The sequence below is a fragment of the Lipotes vexillifer genome, unplaced genomic scaffold (genome assembly GCF_000442215.2).
Source record: "Lipotes vexillifer unplaced genomic scaffold, Lipotes_vexillifer_v1.1 scaffold205, whole genome shotgun sequence".
Taxonomy (NCBI): Eukaryota; Metazoa; Chordata; class Mammalia; order Artiodactyla; family Lipotidae; genus Lipotes; species Lipotes vexillifer.
The window spans coordinates 818,623-840,723 of NW_006781396.1; the positions used below are offsets into that span (position 1 = coordinate 818,623).

The 22,101-nt window shown below is 41.6% G+C and overlaps 1 protein-coding gene and 1 pseudogene across 1 annotated transcript in view; both read right to left on the reverse strand.

Moving 5' to 3' along the window:
• Positions 1-8,548, reverse strand: part of MCU (mitochondrial calcium uniporter) — a 231,134-nt gene extending 222,586 nt beyond the window's left edge. Inside the window, exon 1 of the mRNA XM_007454674.1 lies at positions 8,384-8,548. Within this exon, the coding sequence (XP_007454736.1) occupies positions 8,384-8,527 (144 nt within the window). The 5' untranslated portion in view covers positions 8,528-8,548. The remainder of the gene's footprint in view (positions 1-8,383) is intronic.
• LOC103070457 (ATP-dependent RNA helicase DDX50-like) lies at positions 535-2,833 on the reverse strand (annotated as a pseudogene).
• Positions 8,549-22,101: the final 13,553 nt, after the last annotated feature.

Here is a 22,101-nt window from a genome sequence, read left to right on the forward strand (position 1 = left end):
ATGCTATTAGACCCAGTCGATGATATAATTTACCAAGTTATGCTTTTATCAATTAAAAAAAATCAAGCCTGTACATGGTTTATGAGTCAAGAATTCACTAAACTTATTAAAATTACTTTGCTTGAAGTCAGCTTTCATTTTTACACAGGCTGTCTCAATGCAAGCAAAGTGCAGTGAAATAAATAAACAGATTGTTTCCCTTTTGTGTTCAGCTGCAGAGGTCAATTTTTTATCAGATGTCCTCAAGCTTGATCTAAATCAGGGAGTAACTATTCAAGATTCAGTTTGACGTTAGGGTCTTACTGGAAGAATCTGACCCCAATTCATTTTTTTTTAAAGGAGGTTTTTTTATTCAAAGGTATAACTGGATAAGTAGATTTGTTTACAACCATTCTTGCAAAATACTTTAAAAAAATACAACCAACTTCTTTGCAAACAGCAGACACAGACCTCAACTATGATGACCTAATTTTTGGTGGATAATGTACATGATTAGGCAGAAATAGGCACGCTCACACTGGTAGATTAACTATCTCAGTCAAAACTCTGTTTGTGGCCCCCACTTCTCAGCCCCCACTTCTCGATCGATTTCTGTTCTCACTTCGTCTTCTACCATCTTGTCGACTTCCTGACCAACTCCCCTGTCGACTCTGTCTACCTGACCAGCCACCAGATCGACCACCTGACCAGCCACTTGACCAGCCACTCCTCTGTCTGGAATTAGAAGATGTGTTTCCATCATAATATTCTTCAATTTCAGGCAACTTGGCTGGCACTGAGAGTACCCAGTCTGAATCATGCCACTCTGCCTATAACCATTCTCAGTTGTGGGAATATCAAAGCAAATGCCCATATTTCCTTTTAGGATGCACATTCTGGTAATTTGGGACACAGTATTACTACTCAACTTTCTGTTAAGTTCTTTCCAAGCACAGCTAACATCCTGTATTTCTTCTGGGCTTCCAGAGTCATGGTCACAACCCCCTTATCAGAGGTGATCAAAGAACGTGGTTCAAAACTTGATGTGCCAGAGATGTGGGCTAATGCTGCAGCCAATGCATCTACTGCCCCTTTCTCTTCTATCAGTCTCTGAGCTGATGGTCAGAAAAAATCAACAGCAGCATAAGAAACGCAAGCCAGAGACTTGATGGCATCCATGCTTTTAGATTTGACTAAATCCATTGTAGAAGGAACACCTACACGTTTAAAAGTAATTCCTGCTTTTTGTTCCACATATCTTAGTTGACCTCTTTCTCTTGGTTGATAAAAACATATGCAAATCCCTGTCCAGCCAGCTCTATCTGTGCATCCAGAGAGATGAATATAGGACTCAACATCCTGTGGAGGTAAACTCTGAATAACCAGGTCAACCTCAGGAATGTCCAAACCACGGGCAGCAACATTGGCTGCCACCAAAACTACCCTCTCTGAAGCCTTTCAGTGTAATTTCTCTTTGTGACTGTGCGATGTCACCATGTAAACACTGGGCATTCTGTTTTATGTGTGGATTCATGGCCATATCAGTTATTCTTTTTGGTCTCACAGAAGATAATAGCCCTCCCTTCAGACCCACTGTAGACTTGAAGGACATCTCCAATAACTGCTAGCCTTTGAGATTAATGGCATTGGATGGTCAGATGTTCCACAGTAGTTGCAGCCTTCTGAGTCATTTTCCCAACAAGGTCAACCTGTCCGTATCTGGATTTCATGTATTTTTTTGCAACTCTGTATACCCACTGTGGGCAAGTTGCAGAAAAATGTAAAGTCTGAGGATTGTCTTCAGAATCAGTTTTGTAGGATTTATGGATAGTATCTTCAACTTGTTCAGCAAAACCTAAATCTAACATTTGATCCACTTCATCTAGCACAACGTGGTGCAGTTTAGAAAGATCTAATCGGCCGCTCTGCAGATGATCTTTGATACGAGCAGGGGTCCCAACCAAGATGTCAATACCATTTTGAAAATGATTAATTTGGTTTTGATATGATGTTCCACCATAAAAACACGCCACACTGAGTTTCCTAGTTATATCTTTGAAGTCTTTGGCTACTTGGTTTGCCAGTTCCCTTGTAGGAGCCAAAACAAGTACCTTTGGTGAGTGGCTTTTTTTAATTTTCTCGATTTCTTTGGAGTCTTTCAATCAAGGGGATGGCAAAAGAGAATGTCTTTCCTGTTCCTGTCCGTGCTTGAGCAATTAAATCTTTTCCTTCATATACAGGACCAAAAGTCTTAACTTGAATAGGAAAAAGATATGTTACCCCTAGACCTTTCAGAAGCTTTATAGTCTCTTCAGAAATAGGGAAATTGGAGAAGGCTCCTTCTTTCTGTTCACGTATTAGGGTCTCTTCTAGTTTATTATCACTTGATTTCTGAGTAGAACTATCTAAGGATGACACTCGCTTTTTTTTTCATATTCATCAGTATCTCCATTTGACAGATCTTTTCTTCTTGACTTATGAGATTTAGAAAATTCATCTGAAAGTCTATGACATCCTTCCTTGGTGTCACCACTTAGCTTCTCTTTCATTTTAGCTTTTTTTTGGGTTTGGGAGCATCAAGGTCACCTGCAACACCATTTCCTCTTGTTTCTGTTTTCTCATCTGAGTCATAATGGTGCCTTGACTTCTTTCTATCGCTCCAGCATTGTGTAATATGTTTTCAGCTTATCTTGTTTAAATCTTCCTAACAACCCTATAAGGGAAGTACAGGTCCATAATCCCTTATCCGAAATTCCGACATCCACAGAGCTCTTTTGCCTCTCCTTCCTCTGGCTCTCTCCAAAGGCGCCTCCAGCTCCATACTGTCCCCGCAGAGGAGTTTCCCAGGCATCATTAGCCGCCACCGCTGCCGCCACCTCCCTCTGGGCACTGCGGCCACAACCACCTGCGGGCAGCGACCAGGTGAAAGGAAGCGGGGGCAGGGCGGCCTCCCAGGCAGGGCCGTGCGTCCCTTCCTCCTTCCTTCACTTTTTTTTTTTTTGCGGTACGCGGGCCTCTCACTGTTGTGACCTCTCCCGTTGTGGAGCACAGGCTCCGGACGCGCAGGCTCAGCGGCCATGGCTCACGGGCCCAGCCGCTCCACAGCATGTGGGATCTTCCCGGACCGGGGCACGAACCCGTGTCCCCTGCATCGGCAGGCGGACTCTCAACCACTGCGCCACCAGGGAAGCCCCCCCAATTCACTTTTAACAACCAGTCTCAGCTTAATCATTTTTAGAATGAAACACAGAATTTTGTAATTTCATATTAAAAGAACTTAATGGGGAAACCAGCAGATGTGTGAGCCATTTTCATTTCTGCAGTAACTTGCTGGGCTACCAAGGAAAAAACCACTTTACTGTTCCTGAACTTTTATTTACTTAACCTTGTCTTGTCAAGCTCTAAATTCTAGGACTCTTTTAAGTACATTTCTTCCACGGTAACATCTTAGTTTTCCTAATAACATGTTGTTCCAGTATTGTATTAATCAGTCAAATAAAGAATAGAGGATTCCCTTATATTGAGTGGTTATCTTGAGATCTTAAAAGGTAATCTTGTCCTTAATCACAGGAAAACAAACAGTAATTTTTTTTAAGAAAACCCACGGAGCACAAAGCTAGAATATAAAAAGAAACAAAAGCAACATCTTAGTAGTTATTCAGACTATGGTATCAACGAAGTGCTACTATAGAAGACCATGACCACTCCTTGATTTCCCTTTCAAACAGCAGGCAGCCCCAAAACCAAAATTCGCATTCAATTTGTTGTCTTCAACATACACCATTCTTTTTTTTTTAATTAATTAATTAATTAATTTTTTGGCTGCATTGGGTCTTCATTGCTGCGCACCGGCTTTCTCTACTTGTGGCAGTGAGCAGGGGCTACTCTTTGTTGTGGTGTGCAGGCTCCTCAGTGCAGTGGCTTCTCTTGTTGTGGAGCACGGGCTCTAGGCGCACCGGCTTCAGTACTCGTGGCACACAGGCTTAGTAGTTGTGGCATGCGGGGTTTAGAGAGCAGGCTCAGTAGTTGTGGCGCATGGGCTTAGTTGCTGCGCGGCATGTGGGATATTCCTGGACCGGGGCTCGAACCCATGTCCCCTGCATTGGCAGGTGGATTCTTAACCACTGCACCACCAGGGAAGTCCAACATACACCATTCCTGATGCTGCATTTCTATTTAGATTCCCTCTTAGAGTTCCATAAAGCATAAAATAGAGCCCCTTAAGACTCAGAAAAGTTCAAATAATCAGAATTTGTTGACTAAATCCAAATTTACTCATTCGACTATTTTATGAGGTTCAAAATAAGCAAGATTTTAAGATAAAGTTTCCATAATAAATCTGCTCTGAGCATATTTATCCACAACCTTCAAAATCTTAATATTATCGTCAACTAAAACAACAATAAATCTAGACTCTGATTCAAACATATATTCCTAATAATCTGGGTATTTATCATACTTTTGCTTCTTTGGATAGAAAGTGTGTACTACTGTAGAGCTAATCCAATGTTACCAACTCTCTGCATCAGTCCCCATAAAGAAGTGTAATATACAACCAAAGACAGCACTGGCAATACCAAACTCAAAGCAATAACCCAAATGTGGTTACCTAAGCAACAGGTCATTAAAAAAGTCAAACCAGGGGGGGAAATAGAGCACATCTTTTCACTGGCAAGCAGACAAAAGGGTGCGTATTCAATTAATGCTTGTCTGAGTGTTATCTATGTACCTAGTACTGCTCTGGAGTCTATGAGAGACAAAAAGGTAACAAGATACACAATCGCTGCCCAGTAAGATAAGGTACCCACAAATGAAACATTTAGAGAACAAGCCAGTGTCAATCTGTGTCCTGAAAATAATAAGTCCTATCAGCATTCAGAGAAGACAGAATAGAACAATGGAAAGGGATTAAGAGCTAGGAAACACACATGTGAAGATTCAGACTAGGATTTCTCCTTGAATCCACCTCCATTTAAAAGAATTTTTATCCCAGATGTCATTAACCACAAACATAACAGAAAAGTCACTTCCCTCAGTTCCCATTAGGTCCATTTTCTCATCTGTAAAGTGAGGAAGTTAGATTCAAAGAGGAGTCAAAGGTCACAGTCTCTCACCTAAAATGAACCTTAGCGGTTAGAGGAGTGGTGAAGACTGAAATTCCGCTACAAAAACTGCACAGACATTTAATATGGGTATATGAGACACTGGCTTAAGTACAGTGGAGTATTTGTGCTGGGTGGATCTGGCAAAGTAAGACTTAGCCAGATCATGAGGAGCCCAATTAAAGAACTGGGACTTACCTCTGTGTCAGGCAATGTAACCTCTGTTAAAACTTTCAGGTTAAAAGAGAAGTAAAAAAAAAACTTTCAGGTTAAACTGAAATGACATCACTGCCAAAGAACTACAATGTGTAAAGTAAAAAGGGACAGCCACAATCTATAACAGTATAATGACAGACTTAAGTAAGAGATTTAGCAATTCAGCATAGCCACTGACCACTAGGAAATGCCAACAGTCAGGCTGTCATAATCAGAGATGAGACAGTTTGATTTAGCAAAGAAATTACACAGCTCACAATGAAAGGCAGTTCCCCTCAAAGAATCATCCTTGAAAATTGCCACCTTCACTAACCACACAGAAAAGCATGCAACAGATATTTTACATCAGACTCAGTTACAGTCACAAGCTGGGAAGCAATAACAGGCTCTTCACATAGGAAAGGAAAAATTACACTAGATGGTGCTACAAATACTGAATAAGCCCCTGCACCTTTTCTCCTATTTACTCAGTTGAATGATGTTTTAATTGGCGGGGGGGCAGGCGGTACAAGCTATGTTTTATTACTTCGCAATCACATTTACCTATATTAGCTGAACTGTATTGCTCTGGACTTGTTCTTCAAACTTGGAAAAAATGAATTTCAAAAAACATACCTCTCAAGCAAAACATTAACCAGTACTATAATTGGTTATGTCCCCCTGGCTCTAATTTACCATACCTACTACAGCAGAACAAAAGTGGCACAAGCAGGACTTGGAATCTAGTCCGACACAGAGTGCCATCTGCTGCACATACACAGGATGTCACCTCTGCAAGATTCAACCTTAGTGTCTCTCAGGGATCTTTGTAAGGGTTTGTTCCTATATTGCCTAATACATGTGCCTCAAACCAACATAGGAGAATTCTCACTCATGGGGTTTTGAAATACCAGTACTTTCATAACAAACAATAGTAAGTTTTATAAGGGAGGAGAAAGATGTGAAGGAGCAATTGTACTTTATAATAAAAAGAACACAATAAGGGGGTCAGAATATCTGGAGCGGGTGGGAGTCCTAAAACTGTTGTATATTCATCGTGTAATCCTGACCAAGTCTCTCCCTTTCTGGGTCTTAATTTCAAGCATAAAATGTCAACAGTTAAACAAATCTCTAAGAGATATCTTTCAAATTGAGTCTTGCGAGGAATCATAGAATAACAGATGGAGACAGCTAAATACATGATAGCTTCGGAGCAATCGTAGAAAAAGAAAAAACTGTTTGCATATTTTAAATAATCAGGCACAACTTTTTTCAAAATCTTACAATTCTAAGTTCATTTGCAAGTCACCATGCTTATAACACTTCTGCCCTTCAGAAATAACACTTCATTTTAGTTGTGCTTTCACCTCAAATTCAGCACATCACTTTTATCCACCCGAGACTAGCACAGAAAAACACTTTCATGAAGTACCCGCACAAGGAAGGCACTCACAGACTGACAGATTCACACAGTGGAAAATATACAAGGCACAAATTTCAAAATGCTAAATGAATACCACACCCATATAGTCTTAAAAACAAACTGCGAAGTCAGAAGATGTATTATCAAAATACAGAGATAAAGACAACTTGGTAAGTCTTTAAATAGTTTGAGGGGGAGGGGAACGCAATCAGATTTTTGGATTGCCTTATGTTTTCAAGAGAACAAAACACATAACTGGAGGCTATGAAACATGCAAATCTAAACTGAACTGTGGAAAGCTCGGCTCTCACCCAAAAGCTTCAGCAAAGCAATATGTCAGTATGCCAAAATGAAAAGTACAGTTTTCTCATAAGAACAAGGATAGGGTCCATACCTATGACTAATAATAACAATACCATCTTGCATTTAAAGAGCATTAGTTATTTTCACTGCTCTTTCAGACACTTAATTTTACAATGTCATCAGTCTTGGGGTATCCTCTGAAAAGCTCCAGTTCAGTTTTCCCTCAAGAGCTATGTGATCAGAACAAGACAGGTGGGTGTATTTGTTGAGAGCTGAAGGTACAACTTTCTGCTATCAGGCTGTCTGCAGTGATTCTCTTATTACCACACTATACAACTTAGCCCTAGGAAATAAAACCTACACTCCTTCTCTTGGAGTTGGCCAGAGACCAACGGTATAGGTCTAGAAAGTCCAAGGGAAGAGAACCTGCTGACTTGTTAGGTCAAGAATCCCATGCCAAGTTGATCTCTTGCAACTGAAAAAGACACACACACACACACACACACACACACACACCCCAAGCCTGTTCAAATAGAAACTCCCGTGCGTTGCCAGCCAATGAAAGCCAGCAATAACTGGCTAATACAACCACCAAATCCCTGCTGCTGTGAACAACTTGTCATATTCTCTTCCCCTCTGCCTGCTGCCCACCTTCCTTCTTCAGGCACGCGTGAACAAGCTTATAAAACAGCCCTCCAAAAGCACCACCGAAGACCTTTAAGGAACTAAGAGGTTGGAGCTTGCCTCCTGAAGCAATGCAGCATCCATCGCAAGGGTGCTGTTCCCCATGCCCACACGCAGGAAGTCACACAGAGGGATAAAGTTTGATTTTCTGTCTTGCCCGTTCCCAGAGGGTCGAGAAGAGAACTAGGGAGCGGCCCCGCTGGGGTCCTGGGTTGCCCTCCGGGGAACAGTTCCCAGCAGTACGGAACTGCCACTCTCCTGACACATACACAAGGCAGCCGCGGCAACTCAGGACACCCCAACCCGCCTGGAGAAGGAGGGAAAGGGGACAACTTGAACGGGGCTCAGTTCGGGAGCAATAGGGCAGAGCTGTTAAGTAAAAAGGAGGGAGGGACCGAGATCGGGGGCGGGTCAGAGAGAGGTTCAAGTCCCGTCCCTTCCCCGCCCTGGTGTCCCCGGTCCTGCGGGAACATCCCTGCCGTCGCCCCTCCTCCTCTCGGCTTCCTCCGCCCTGCCTTTTTTCCTGGTTGCCGCCGCAGGCGCCTGAAGGGCACGGCGGCTCCTCGGTGCCCGGCAACCTCTGGAGCGGCCGCGAGTTGAGGTAACTCGCCCGCTGCCCCGGCGGCCTGCCCGCCGGCTGATCCCACACGCCAGCGCCGCCCCGCCCTCCCCGGAGCCGCCGGGCGCGCTCGCTCACCGTCCGGTGGTGCTGCTGCTGCCGGTGGCGGCTGACGCCCAGCGCGGGGAAGCAGCCTGCATTCAGCGCTCCGCAGCCGCCGGCGCCTCCGCCGCCTCGGGAGGAGAGGAGCAGCAGGAGCGATCTACCTGCGGCGGCCGCCATCTCTCAACTGGAAACGGCGCCGACCCAGGCAGCGCAGCGGACGGCAGGGGCGGAGCTAAGACCCGCCACTCACCGGCGCCGGTCCAACTGTCGCCCTTGACTGAGTTGATGAGGCGGGGCTTCTTGCAAGGCCCAATCGACAGGCGGGAGAACCACACTAGAGACTGCCTGTCACTTGCAGAGTTACCTATTGTGGGACATAGTCAATTACGGGCAAATTCTAGGGAACCGGTAATTGGCACCCGAGCCCCTCAGAATAGCACCAACAGAGATGGCATATTCGATTCGGCTAATCCTCACCAAAGATACAGCTAAGATAAGGGTAACTGGGGAAATGGATATTTGTACAAAGCTCTGTGCTTCGTGTTTTAAGTTGGCAAAATAGACACCAAATTAGTAATGATTAGCTAGGTATGTTGGAACTCCCAACGACACGCCCAGAGTTATCATTCATAACTATTGGTATTTGGATATGCTGAAATTATCCCGTCATGGAGTGATCTAATGACTGTGATATGTAGCATAGTACAGGAGGGGTAGAATGATTATGATACCAAAGTCCCAGAATTAGTACATGTTATCAAAGTGAATTAACAGAACTGTATACATTTCAGATACTCAGTTCACTTTTACAGCACCTTTATACTGATATTCTTACACTCTCCAGAAGCAACACTCTATTTTCTTACCACTTTTGACATTATGTGCACTTATTAAACTATTAAACAGAGCATGCTGATAATGTAATAAAAATCACGTAAAGGTTACCTTAATGAATTTTCATAATTTAGCTAAATTAGCCATTAGAATACACTTTGGAATAACCCTTTCTCTTGAAAAATCCTTCCACAGAGACAAGCTCATAATGATAGCTCACTGAAGACTGAAAGAAAGGAGATTTGAGGTTCCTGAATTTCCTCAGAAGAGGATTTCTTTGCTGTCTGTTTATTGTTATGAGCTAGTTAATTCTCACACCTCCTTTTAAAATCTGGAGCAGGGGCTTCCCTGGTGGCGCAGTGGTTGGGAGTCTGCCTGCCGCTGCAGGGGATGCAGGTTCGTGCCCTGGTCTGGGAGGATCCCGCATGCCGCGGAGCGGCTGGGCCCGTGGGCCATGGCCGCTGGGCCTGCGCGTCCAGAGCCTGTGCTCCGCAATGGGAGAGGCCGCAGCAGTGAAGAGGCCAGCTTACCGCAAAAAAAATAAATAAAAATAAACAAATAAATAAAATAAAATCTGGAGCAGGAAAACAGTTTGGTAAGCAAATAAAAGTATTATCCTAAATTTTGGGAAACATCTTTCTAGTGTACCCTAAGGTGATAAATTTAAAACAAAACAACACGCACACAATTTTATTGTATCACTTATTCTAATAATATTCTTTAAAGTTTGACTGAAATATTACTTTTTTGGCCAAGAATAGCTAAATAATGAAGTGGAGCTTTTAGTTTGTTTAATCCTTCCACCCACCCCAGAACTGTAAGATGATTGGCTTCTCCAGGTGAGACACTCAAACCACTCACCCAAAAGGCATTTATTGCTCAACAGTGGAACATGAGAGCTCAGGAATGAGATAAGGCCCCCATTCAACAGCTGCACACACTAATCCCCCTAGTTGGAAATCTGTGACATTCCTGGGGTAACCTCACTTACAATCATTTTCCATTCATCTATATTTATCCCATGTGCATTTTATGTATTTACCCATGCTCTGCCATTTCCCCTTCTCTCGTCCCTTTACACCTTCTTACTAGTATTACCACGGGTTTTAGTTTTGTTTTTACTTTGTCTTCGCAAATCTGGCTATGAATCAGAATTGTGTCCTCCACTCCATCTTACACTTTGAAAAGTTCTACTGGAATTGCCTTTCCCCTATTTATCGAAATATGAAAATGAGACATGCATCCTGCATTACTGAGATTTAGTTCTGTGGATTTGCAAAAGAACCACGATAGTTTCTTTTTTTTTTTCAAGTGCATAAATCTGAAACTGGAGGGATTACCAAAAGCTTCCTCTTTATTTACCAAAATGTGTCATTTTTTATCTACCAAGATGATACCATTGATTAACCACAGGTAGGCTGCATATTTTGAGGATCCACTGACTAAACTGAGTTCTAATAATACAGGGGTAGAAATTAATCTAAACAAATGTCAGGGCTTCCCTGGTGGCGCAGTGGTTGAGAGTCCGCTGCCGATGCAGGGGACACGGGTTCATGCCCTGGTCTGGGAAGATCCCATATGCCGCGGAGCAGCTGGGCCTGTGAGCCATGGCCGCTGAGCCTGTGCGTCCGGAGCCTGTGCTCCGCAACGGGAGAGGCCACAGCAGTGAGAGGCCCGCGTACTGCAAAAAATAATAATAAAAATAAATAAATTTAAAAAAACAAATGTCAATTATCTCTTCACAGAGAAAACCTTTCCACAGCTGCAAAGGACATATCTCATACCAGCTGGTTGGCTAGGCCAAATAAGGAGAAAATGTAGATAGCTCAACAGAAAGTCATCCTCCAGACAGATACACACACACACACACACACACACACACACACACACACACACACACACACACACACACACACACACCCCAAAAGTGGTTTCTGGAAGAATAAACCAAAAAAAAAAAAAAAGTTACCTCTGGGAAATTTTAAGGGGTAGCTATCCTTTTTAATGGTTTAACTTTTTCCCATCTGCATGTTATTTTTATTATTACAAAAATATGTTCAGTGAAACCTACATGACTGCAGAATTGTCTTCTGTGCCAATCCTTAAAACAGGTTGATCTTTTCTTTTAGCTAAAACTAATCAGAACAGATTTTCTGGAGTGTGAAACTCTAACTAGATTCCCTACTAAAATGTACACTAAAGTCAGCTCCAAAGTATGACTCAACTCAATGGAGTATTTGTCTAAGCATTCCAGAATAGCCAGGGTAGGTGAGGCACACAGCTTATTGACGTGAACAAGAAAACATGAAAGGGATCTGCTTAGAGATCTGGGGGCTATGTTTCATGGTTTACTGATGATATGAGTTATTATTCAAGTGAGATCAGCAATTCTTAAAGATCAAAAAAAGTATGTGAAGGAGAGGGAGAAGAAAGGGGTGTTAGCCTTTAAATAAGTATCATAAACCACAGCTTAGATCTGTTTTCTGGTGATTTGGCTTCACTATTTTTCCAGATGTCATTATTCCTATTTTTTATACCTGCCCATCTGTAGAAGGACTCAAATACTCATGCCCCAGCCTCAAAAGGATGACTGACTCCATATTTGGGCTTCCCTGGTGGCGCAGTGCTTGAGAGTCCGCCTGCCGCTGCAGGAGACGCGGGTTCGTGTCCCGTTTCGGGAAGATCCCACATGCCACGGAGCGGCTGGGCCCGTGAGCCATGGCCGCTGAGCCTGCGCGTCCGGAGCCTGTGCTCCGCAAATGGGAGAGGCCACAACAGTGAGAGGCCCGCATAACGCAAGGAAAAAAAACAAAAAACAAAAAAGGATGACTGACTCCATATTCATTTATAACTTAGTGACCCTAATCTAACATTCTTTTAGGTCCGAAACATCCAGTCTGCAAGTTTATTTATTTATTTATTTATGTCTGTCAAGCACGCAACACCGGGAAAACACTGAGTTGAGAAAGGCTGGGCTTGTTCAAATAGGACTGTCTTTGTTCATATTTCTCAGGATCTAAGCTAACTTTCACACTGTCCTTTTTAATCGATTTTTTTTTTATTTATTTATTTATTTTTGGCTGCGTTGGGTCTTCATTGCTGCACGCGGGCTTTCTCTAGCTGCGGAGAGCGGGGGCTACTCTTTGTTGCGGATCTCGGGCTTCTCATTGCAGTGGCTTCTCTTGTTGCAGAGCATGGGCTCTAGGTGCGGAAGCTTCAGTAGTTGTGGCTCACAGGCTCTAAAATGCATGCTCAGTAGTTGTGGCACACGGGCTTAGTTGCTCCATGGCATGTGGGATTTTCCCAGACCAGGTCTCGAACCCCTGTTGGCTGCATTGGCAGCCGGATTCTTAACCAGGGAAGTCCCTCACACTGTCCTTTTTGTGTTGGATTGGCCTGTGGCCTCCTATAGCCTTTGCTATTCAGTAGACCTTTGGAGTTAGGAAGTCTTTTGTCTCTATCTGAAATGATCCAAAGGGGCAAGACACTGATTCTGAACTTGAATAAACCACACCTCCTAAGTGCATAGGAATTCAGCACACATTTTTATGGAACCCAACACTATCCATTCCAGAGTATTCAAAAGTGCCCCCCAAAGTCCGAAGAACATTCTCTGACAAGGCTGAATTACAACAAAATTCCAAATTGGTAAAGGGCTCCCCTCTCTCAGCACTCTCCAGGTATTTAATACCCATACCCTGAACATGCCCTGACCTTCCAACCTCCAACTCTTTGCTCCTACTGTACCCATAAGTCACCTGTTCTATTCTCCTGAAGACCAGCTTGGCTTCCTCTGAGAGGAAATGCTCAGGTAAAATTAAACTCTCAGAATTTGTTGTTTGACTTTCTATCACAGTACTTTGGTACTTGATGTGACCTGGTCTGACAATGAGGCTGCCACTCCCTTGAGTATCCAACCTATTTGATGAGACTAATCTGCCTCACTGGGCCACAGTCCCCTTCTTCTCTCACTTTTTATGTGTATTTTCTATCAGAATTATTTGCGTTACTATCTTTCTCCTACACAGCTCTTCCAGGTTAGAGTTGCCAATCTGGCAAATTAATTTAAGCTGACTTTTTAGATGATAAGTACTTCTTGGATTGCCTCTTTTACACAACATTTACATTTAGAGGACTTTCAAATGCTAAAAGGCAAAATAATTTCACAAAGTATGGAAGGTCTAAGAAAATTATTCTCAGGTGAGATAGTCCATTAATAGTCTTCAAAAATTCATCAAATACCTAGTCACTTCCACCTGCTTATTTCAAGGTCCGATACATCTTTATATTATGCTGGGTGTTGCCCAAAGTTCAGCTCCTCTGAAACTGAACTAATTTAGTGTCAAATGCTGTATTCATTCTCCATTTCTATGTAATGTATATAATCTTCATCAGTACTTTTATACGTGAACACAAATTCTGGGCTATGGGTTGCACTTGGTGGGTGGCAGAGGGTGGAGGAAACTGTGGGTGTGAGACTGGTCATTGCCAGTTAACAACAGGTGCGAATGCTGCTCTTTAAATTTAGCCATTGCACTTGGCATCTTATCTCTCAGCCATCACTTATGGCAACCACGGCTGATTTGGAAAGGATCAAGGAAAGGATGACAGAAAGAGTCATGTTTATTAAAAGGCAGAGAGAAACAGTTTTGTTCTCTTTTCTTTAATAAAAACTAGCCTAAGGAATAAAAAGCAGCATGAGACTTGGAAAGTGTAAAGACAGCTTAGAGTGAAAAGGGGAAGAGATAATAATCATTAACAAATTGTTCTTAATTAGGCACTTTAAAATCATTCCAGCTTCCAAAACTTGGGAGCCAAATTATCTCAAATTTGGGTGGAGACTAAGAAAATAATTACTATTAATTGAGAGTTGGGATAAGAGTAGGGGACAAGACCTGAATGAGTATAATTTATTTATTCATTTATTCAATCAGTCAATCAAGAAAAATATACTGAATGCCTATTATATGCCAGGCAATATGCTAGGAGAAATTTTCCAAAATTCACATTTTCTGCATCATGTATTTCTTTTTCTAAAGTGCTCATTTATCCATCCTAACCTTGAAATGGGATCAATTCTTCCCATAACATTTATATATCACTCAGAATTCCTGAAAGATCCCTTGAGTTATCTCAGAGCATCAATATAACATGTATTTGAAACATACTACTAATGTAATAACCACCACACCCAACAACATTACATATGAAGAAATTGTAGTTTTTGCTATCAATGTGTGGTAGGGTTCAGTTCTACTTAAATAATTTCTGTTTTACTGCCTAAAGTATAAACAAAATTTAGTCTCAGAGCTTTTTTTTTTTTTCGGTACGCGGGCCCCTCACCGCTGTGGCCTCTCCCTTTGCGGAGTACAGGCTCCAGACGCCCAGGCTCAGCGGCCATGGCTCACGGGCCTAGCCGCTCTGCGGCATGTGGGATCTTCGGGGCATGAACCCGTGTCCCTTAGCATCGGCAGGCAGACTCTCAACCACTGCGCCACCAGGAAAACCCAGGCTCAAACCATTTTAAGAAGATATTGCATTCCTATCTTCATGCCTTGCTTTGCTAATATGTATATATATATTAGTTTGAAACAGGGTCCTTTGGCTTATCCAGCATCAGACGGAATAACTCGTTCAATAAACTTGTTAAAATTTAAGCAAGGTTTATAACATTTATAGATGCTACTACTTTAAGGCCCTGAAGCAATTAGACCTATTACCTATTCAATGAAAAACACAATTATTGGGCTTCCCTGGTGGCGCAGTGGTTGAGAGTCCACCTGCTGATGCCGCGGACACGGGTTCGTGCTCCAGTCCGGGAAGATCCCACATGCCGCAGAGCGGCTAGGCCCGTGAGCCATAGCCGCTGAGCCTGCGCGTCCGGAGCCTGTGCTCCGCAACGGGAGAGGCCACAGCGGTGAGGGGCCCGCGTACTGCAAAAAAAAAAAACCCAAAACACAATTATTGTCAAGAAAAAAATTTCACAAATACCTCTAGATTATAAACCCAGGAGAGCACGTGAAAGGATCCAAACTCAGAATCCCAAGTTAATTGGGAAATGCCATTTTTATTAATTCCCATCATGTAGAACCCACTTAAGAGGATTTGAGAAAGATTATAAAGATTTGATGGTTCTTTTAAAACGGACTTTTCTGCTTTCTTATCAATTTTGTATCTTAGAAGGTGAAAAAATATAAACATACACAAAATCTTCCTGTTTGCCAACATGGGTCCTTCTCCCAGAAATAATCCTGGGAAATGAATGAACTTTTAAATTAAATTTTACATATAGGCCAATTTTGAAAAGTAAAACCCTAGTTAGTCATTTCTGGAATGAATCTTTTAGGATGGTAATTCTCGATCTTTGTTCCATCTTGGCAGATAAATTTTTCACACATGCTCATCACAAATAATAGCTCACTAAAAGCATCTGAATAAATAAGACAAACTTTGGCTTATACAGATTTCAAGTGTGTTAGTTGTAACAACATTGTGCCCAGATGTCTCTGTGTATTAAAGTATCTGAAATATTTCTTAAATATAATAAAAGAGTTTCTTCTGTAACTTCAGTAGTGGCTTTCCCTGAGTTTCAAGAAATTCATTCATTATTTCCATAAATAATGTGATTTGTTGGTTTAGTTGCCACAGCTAACAAAATAAAGGCTCTGCTCTCACAGAACTTATTGTTTAATGATAAGAGATAAGGGAAGCAGGAGAGTATTTTAAGAGGGCATCTAACCCATTTTTGAGGATCTGGGAAGGCATCTCAGGGAAAGTAATATTTGGTGAGACCTGAAAGATTAGTAGGAGTAAATGCCAAAGAGTCGTGAGATGGGAGAGGCAACTGGAGCAGGTTACGTAGGATTTTATAAACCCTGTTAAGGAATTTTGATTTAACCCAAAGAGCACAGATAAGTCTCGAAGGATTATAGAAATGGGAGACATTAGAGAATAGTTGGAGACTAGAAAGACTAAAGGCAGGGAGACAAATTAGGAGATCTAGGCAAGAAATACCAGTGGCATGTTTTATAGTATTGGCCATAGGAAAAAACAAATTAATTTGAGAGAGACTGTATAAGAAGTTGAATTGAAAAGTATTGGTAATTAGTAGCATATTAGTGGGTGGGAAGGAAGGAGAGTCTAGTGCCAAGGGAGACTTCTAGGTGCCTCACTTGGGCAACTGGGTAGATGCTCATGCCATACACTGAAAGAGGAAACACAGAAAGAAAAGATTTGCTAGGGGAAGATGATGAGTTCAGTTTTGAAAATGCATGTCAGGTGCCTTGAGACGTCCCAGGAAAAATATTCATCAGACATTTGGTTTTTTGAATCTAAGACTCATGAAGGACATCTATGCCATAGAAATAGATGCGGGGGTCATCAGCACATAGATAATTGGTAATTGAAGCCGGATGACACCACCAAGGATGAGTATGCAGAAGAAAAGAAGACCTAAGAAATTAGTTTCCATTTAATGTGCTAACTAGAAGATCTAAGAAATTAGTTTCCATTTAATGTGATTCCATAATATGTGCTTAACAAATATTTGATTTGAGTAAATGAGTAAAAACGTCAATAAATTCTAGAAGGCCTTTTTAATATTTGCACAGGAATTTTTCAGGTGACTGACATTCATTGGCCTCAGATAGTGGCAATGAGTTGTTTGGTCTTCAAAAATGTTCTGGGCTCCTGAAAAAGTTTTTTAAATCTAATGTAAGATTCTTATTTTATTACAATGACAATATGTGTAAAGTTCCCAAGCTGAGTTCTAATACTTCAGAAAGAAGCAAACTTATATACACAGCATAATTCCCTGCACATAATTCATGCTCAATAAACATGTATTTAAGGAGATTTGTGGGGCTTCCCTGGTGGTGCTGTGGTTGAGGGTCCGCCTGCCGATGCAGGGGACACGGGTTCGTGCCCCGGTCCGGTAAGATCCCACATGCCGCGGAGCGGCTGGGCCTGTGAGCCATGGCCGCTGAGTCTGCGCGTCCAGAGCATGTTGCTCTGCAACAGGAGAGGCCACAACAGTAAGAGGTCCGTGTACAGCAAAAAAAAAAAAGAGATTTGTGGAATGAATGAATAAACACATGAATGAAATACATATTCCTATCTTCTCACAATGAAGAAAGTTTTTTAAATATAAATTTATTTATTTATTTATGGCTGCGTTGGGTCTTCGTTGCTGCATGCAGGCTTTCTCTAGTTGCAGCGAGCAGGAGCTACTCTTCATTGCAGTGCGCAGGCTTCTCATTGAGGCAGCTTCTCTGTTGTGGAGCACGGGCTCTAGGTGTGCAGGCTTCAGTAGTTGTGACACGTGGGCTCAGTAGTTGTGGTTCGCGGGCTCTAGAACACAGGCTCAGTAGTTGTGGTTCACGGGCTTAGTTGCTCCGCAGCATGTGGGATCTTCCTGGACCAAGGCTTGAACCTGTGTTCCCTGCATTGGCAGGCAGATTCTTAACCACTGTGCCACCAGGGAAGTCCCAAAGAAAGTTATAGTACTTCCACTCCACTACTCTTATATTTGTTGAGGTACTACAATAAGAACAACATAGTAATTCAGTCCCTAGGAACATTTAATCTAAAGAAGCACATCTGAACTAGTAAGTCTAACTGGGCATATTGAGAGAGAGCTGGGGTGATATATCCAACAAAGAACTCATGTTCAAAATACATAAAGAGTTCTCACAAATCAATAAGAAAAAGGCAGCAACTCAACAGAAAAATGGGCAAAAGACTTGAACAGATAATTCACAAAAGAGGAGATCAAAATAACCAGTAAACAAATGAAAAGGTGGTTGACTTCATTCCCCATGGGGGAAATGCAAATTAAAAATCACAATGCAATAGTACTTCAAGCCCACCAGAATAGTTAAAATGAAAAAGATGAAAAATATCAAGTTCTGGTAAGGCTATGGTGCAATCTCAACCTCCATTGTTGCTGATGAGAGTTGTAAACTGGCACAACCACTGTATCAGTCACAGTACGTACATTCAGGAGATAGAAATCACACCAGTTACTTGTAAAGAGACAATTTAATATAAAGAATTGTTAATAAGAGCCTCTTCTCTAAGTTTTAATAATTCTAACCCTTTTCCTTTGTTTTCTCAGCCCTAGGGATTGTAGCTGCTTCCTGCAGTTGCTACCTAATGATTTATTCGTTTTATTTTTACCCTTGTTAACATCTGTATATCTAGTTAACAATTATTTATACTAAATTGTCTCTGTTCATGGAACTGGTTTGGTTTTTTTCTCCTGATTGATACAGAATTGGTACCAGGAATGATCCAGGAAACAGACCCACAAATATGGGATTTAAGGATTGTTATGATCAAGTCATTGGGCTTGACTACAGTGCTGAGCTCCTTGCCAAAAAGAAACACGATGCTAGTAATCAATGACATGCAGTATATTCACACAATCAAATTATGACCTACGAGCGAATGTGATTATTTGCCTGCTGAGACAAATGTCTTGGGCGCTCCAAGTGGCTGCTGCATTTTAGCAATGTGACAATAATGATGACTCCTAGGACTCTCGTGTGGCCGGTGACCCAGAAATCTGAAGGTGTAGGTTCTCATGTTACTGGGAGTGGAGGTACAGCAGCACTGGTTTGAGGATTAAAATTGTACAACTCATATCCTGGTAGCAAGCAATGATCCTCCCACACACAATGGGAGTAGTTCAGACTTAGTGATCTTTCTGGGAAACTATTCTGTGCACATAGGAGGGATAACTGAGCTACTTAATTCAAGACTGGCCAAATTTCTAAAACAAAATTTTCTATTACAAACATAAAAAATAGAGATTGAAAGATGGAAATAGAAAACACCTTAGAAATAATCTAGTCCTATACTCTGACTGGACCAAAAATAATTTTTTTCTTTTAGGGAGACTCAGAGAAGCGAGTGACTTAACCAATCAAGAATTAATTTAGTAGCAGAGTTAGGATGAAACGTGCCATCACCAACTGCTGAGGACTTAACTAGGTATCAGGCACTGTGCTGAGTGCTTTCATATGTATTAGCTTATTTAATCCTCTCTCTAACATTATGACATAGGTATTAGTATTCCTAATACTAATTAGGATGAGGAACAACAGATGAGGAAATTGAGGTTAAGTGATTTGTCCAAATTCAGTACCAGAACCCAGGAATGAAGGACTCCAGCTCCTACACTCTTAACCATTAACATAATCTGCCTCTCTGGAAGCCAGCATTATACTACATTGATTTAAGTTCAATATAATACTCTTTAGGCTACAATTTAGCATTGCTTCCCCCACCTGCCTACCGCCAGGCTAATCAGTTTGCAGTGGGAAAAAAAGCAACATAGATGGTTAGACCTGAAAAAGGGTTTTCTAATTCAGTCTCTTAGTCCACAGTGAAGTCATTGAAGTCTAAGCACACAACTGACTTTCCCAATGCCAAAAGCTGTTTGGGGGTGAAGGTGGAAATGTGTGCCAAGTTTCCTAAATCTCAAGGCAGTTCTCTTTTCACTATACCACAAAATCTTTCCCTCCCACATTCTCTTCTTTCAGAAGTTGGTATTGGTATAGGGTCCAAAGTTCTTATTGACTCTTTGGACTGGCTGATATGGGACAGGCAAGGTTGTTCATTAAATATACACAGTTTCTACTTCCTGGTCCATATTCAATACCATCTCCAGATGGACAGCTTCTGTGTGCTGTGCTGAAAAGTCCCCTCTGTTTTCAAACTGCTTCTCTACATTCGTCTTACCTTTATACCTCAAACCCTCACACTGTTTGCTCCTTTGGGTTGAAACACTGGAAAAATACTTTATTAAGATACCAATGGACAGTATAACGAAAGGAAGGTCTTCCTTAGCTGGAAATCGTTTACGTAATTAGTACTCGTCTCTCAGAAGAGTACTGGAGGAGTGGGACTCTGGAAAGACTAGGATTTTCATGGCAGAATCCAATAGCATAGGATGACCTGAGAGGTGTGAGGTAGGTTACAGTGGGAACAGCAGTGACGGGTCGTGATCCTATAAGGCCACTGAGCACCTGGGGAAGGTGGGAAAGAACTGAAAGTCAGGAAGTAGTTTAGAAAAGGGGTGGAGAATAGAGCATCTTTGTTCAAATTAGCAAAAGAGGCCCCTTGCACATCTTGGAGAATGGAGACCAGACTGGATTTCTACCCCCACTGGCCCCCTCGTACGCTGACCGACCAGTTACAACAGACTTGTATAAATCACATCCATCATAATGTTGCCGAGCGGCTGCCCTGCCTGCCACCCCTGCTGTTGCTACTCTTTTCCCAAGATAGCTACAGAAAAACAGAAGAGAACTAACGTTCACAGTACTGGCTGCTGCCCTCAACTTACTGAGCCCCTACTCTGTGTAGTCACTGTCTTCACAAAAAACTCAGTGAATTAGATATTATTTCCCCAACCTTACAGATGAGAAAAATAATAGCCCAAAGAGTTTAAGTAATTTCCCAAAGGCACCTAACTAAGAAATCATTCGAAGAGGCTAAGCACTCTGTGCAGAGCTGAATCAAATTGAGATGACTCATGGTTATTTTTGTCTCACTATACCACGTCCCTATACAGAAAATTGCTTTCCTATAATTTGTGTAGTTGTATATTTTCAGTTATGCCAACCCTCTTCTTTACTACAAAGCATTGAGCTTCAGTGGTCTAATTTATCACAGGTAAGCACATGGGTTTCTCATTGGTAAGTGGACCATCTGGCAGGCAGCATGTGGAAGCAGGCCCTTTGGCAAGGTGATAAGAAGGTTAATTAAGTCTAGATTTTAGAGTATTTTTTAACCTGAAAGAAAGAAATATTGTTAGCGATAATATTGAGTACTAGATATTTGCAAGGTTTTGGGCTGTGTTCTACATAAACACTACATTATAACTTCTTGTTTAATCTTCACAATATCCCTATGAGGAAAATACTATACTAGCCCCCATTTTTCAGATGAGAAAATTGTGACATTGAGAAGTAACTTGCTAAAGATCCCCTGGCTGGTAAGTAGTGAGGCCAAGATCTAGGATATCTGACACCAGAGTCCACACACTTAACTTATTCCACTACACTACCTCCCCTGGTATGGAATAGTTCAGGACGTGATCTCAGAGTAAATCCTATAGAAACTTAGACTATTAGCTCCAAAGTAATCACTCTGAGCCCACAGAGAGTAGCATCATGATAAAAATAAAAATAAAAAAGAGATTTGATGTTTTTAAAATAATTTCTTTGCTACATTAATTTCTTTTTTATGTTTTAGTGTACTAGATAGTCAGCACCTTCAGGGCAAATGCCATGTCTTTGATTTTCTTCTGTTTCCTTCACTCAGTCATTATTGAATGTTATTGAGCTTTTGCTATGGAGAAGGCACTACAGTGCCTAACACTGAGGTTGGTGTATAATGGAGAATATTCAAATATTTATTTGGTTTATTGATTGGTTAGAGAAGGCAGAGGCTTTACCTCAAGTTCTCTAGGTGTACTCCCATAGGAATTAATAATTAATTAATTAATTTGGTGATAATTTTATCACCAAATCACTGAGACAATATTTCACTGGTTAGGGGTTGAGTTAGAATCTATGTTTCACGTGACAACTTGTGAATTGGTGGTAGTCAGAAAATGCTCAATAATTATAACCTTTCTAGGAAGTAAGTAAATTGAAAATAATACTTGCTTGCCCTTTCCTCTAAAATTTAAAGGCTCTCTGATATGTTAGCTTGCAGTAATATCAAAAGTTTGTAGCTCATGTTACAGTGGAATATGACTGGACTGAATGTCAATATTAGGACATAGTATGAGTGTGTTTCGTGTTTGGTAATTGCAATCATTGTTGCTTTTGTTGTGGTCATCCATTTACAATGCTTGGTGTCAGTCTATTTCTCTCTTATAAAAATAAAATACAGTGTGTGTGTGT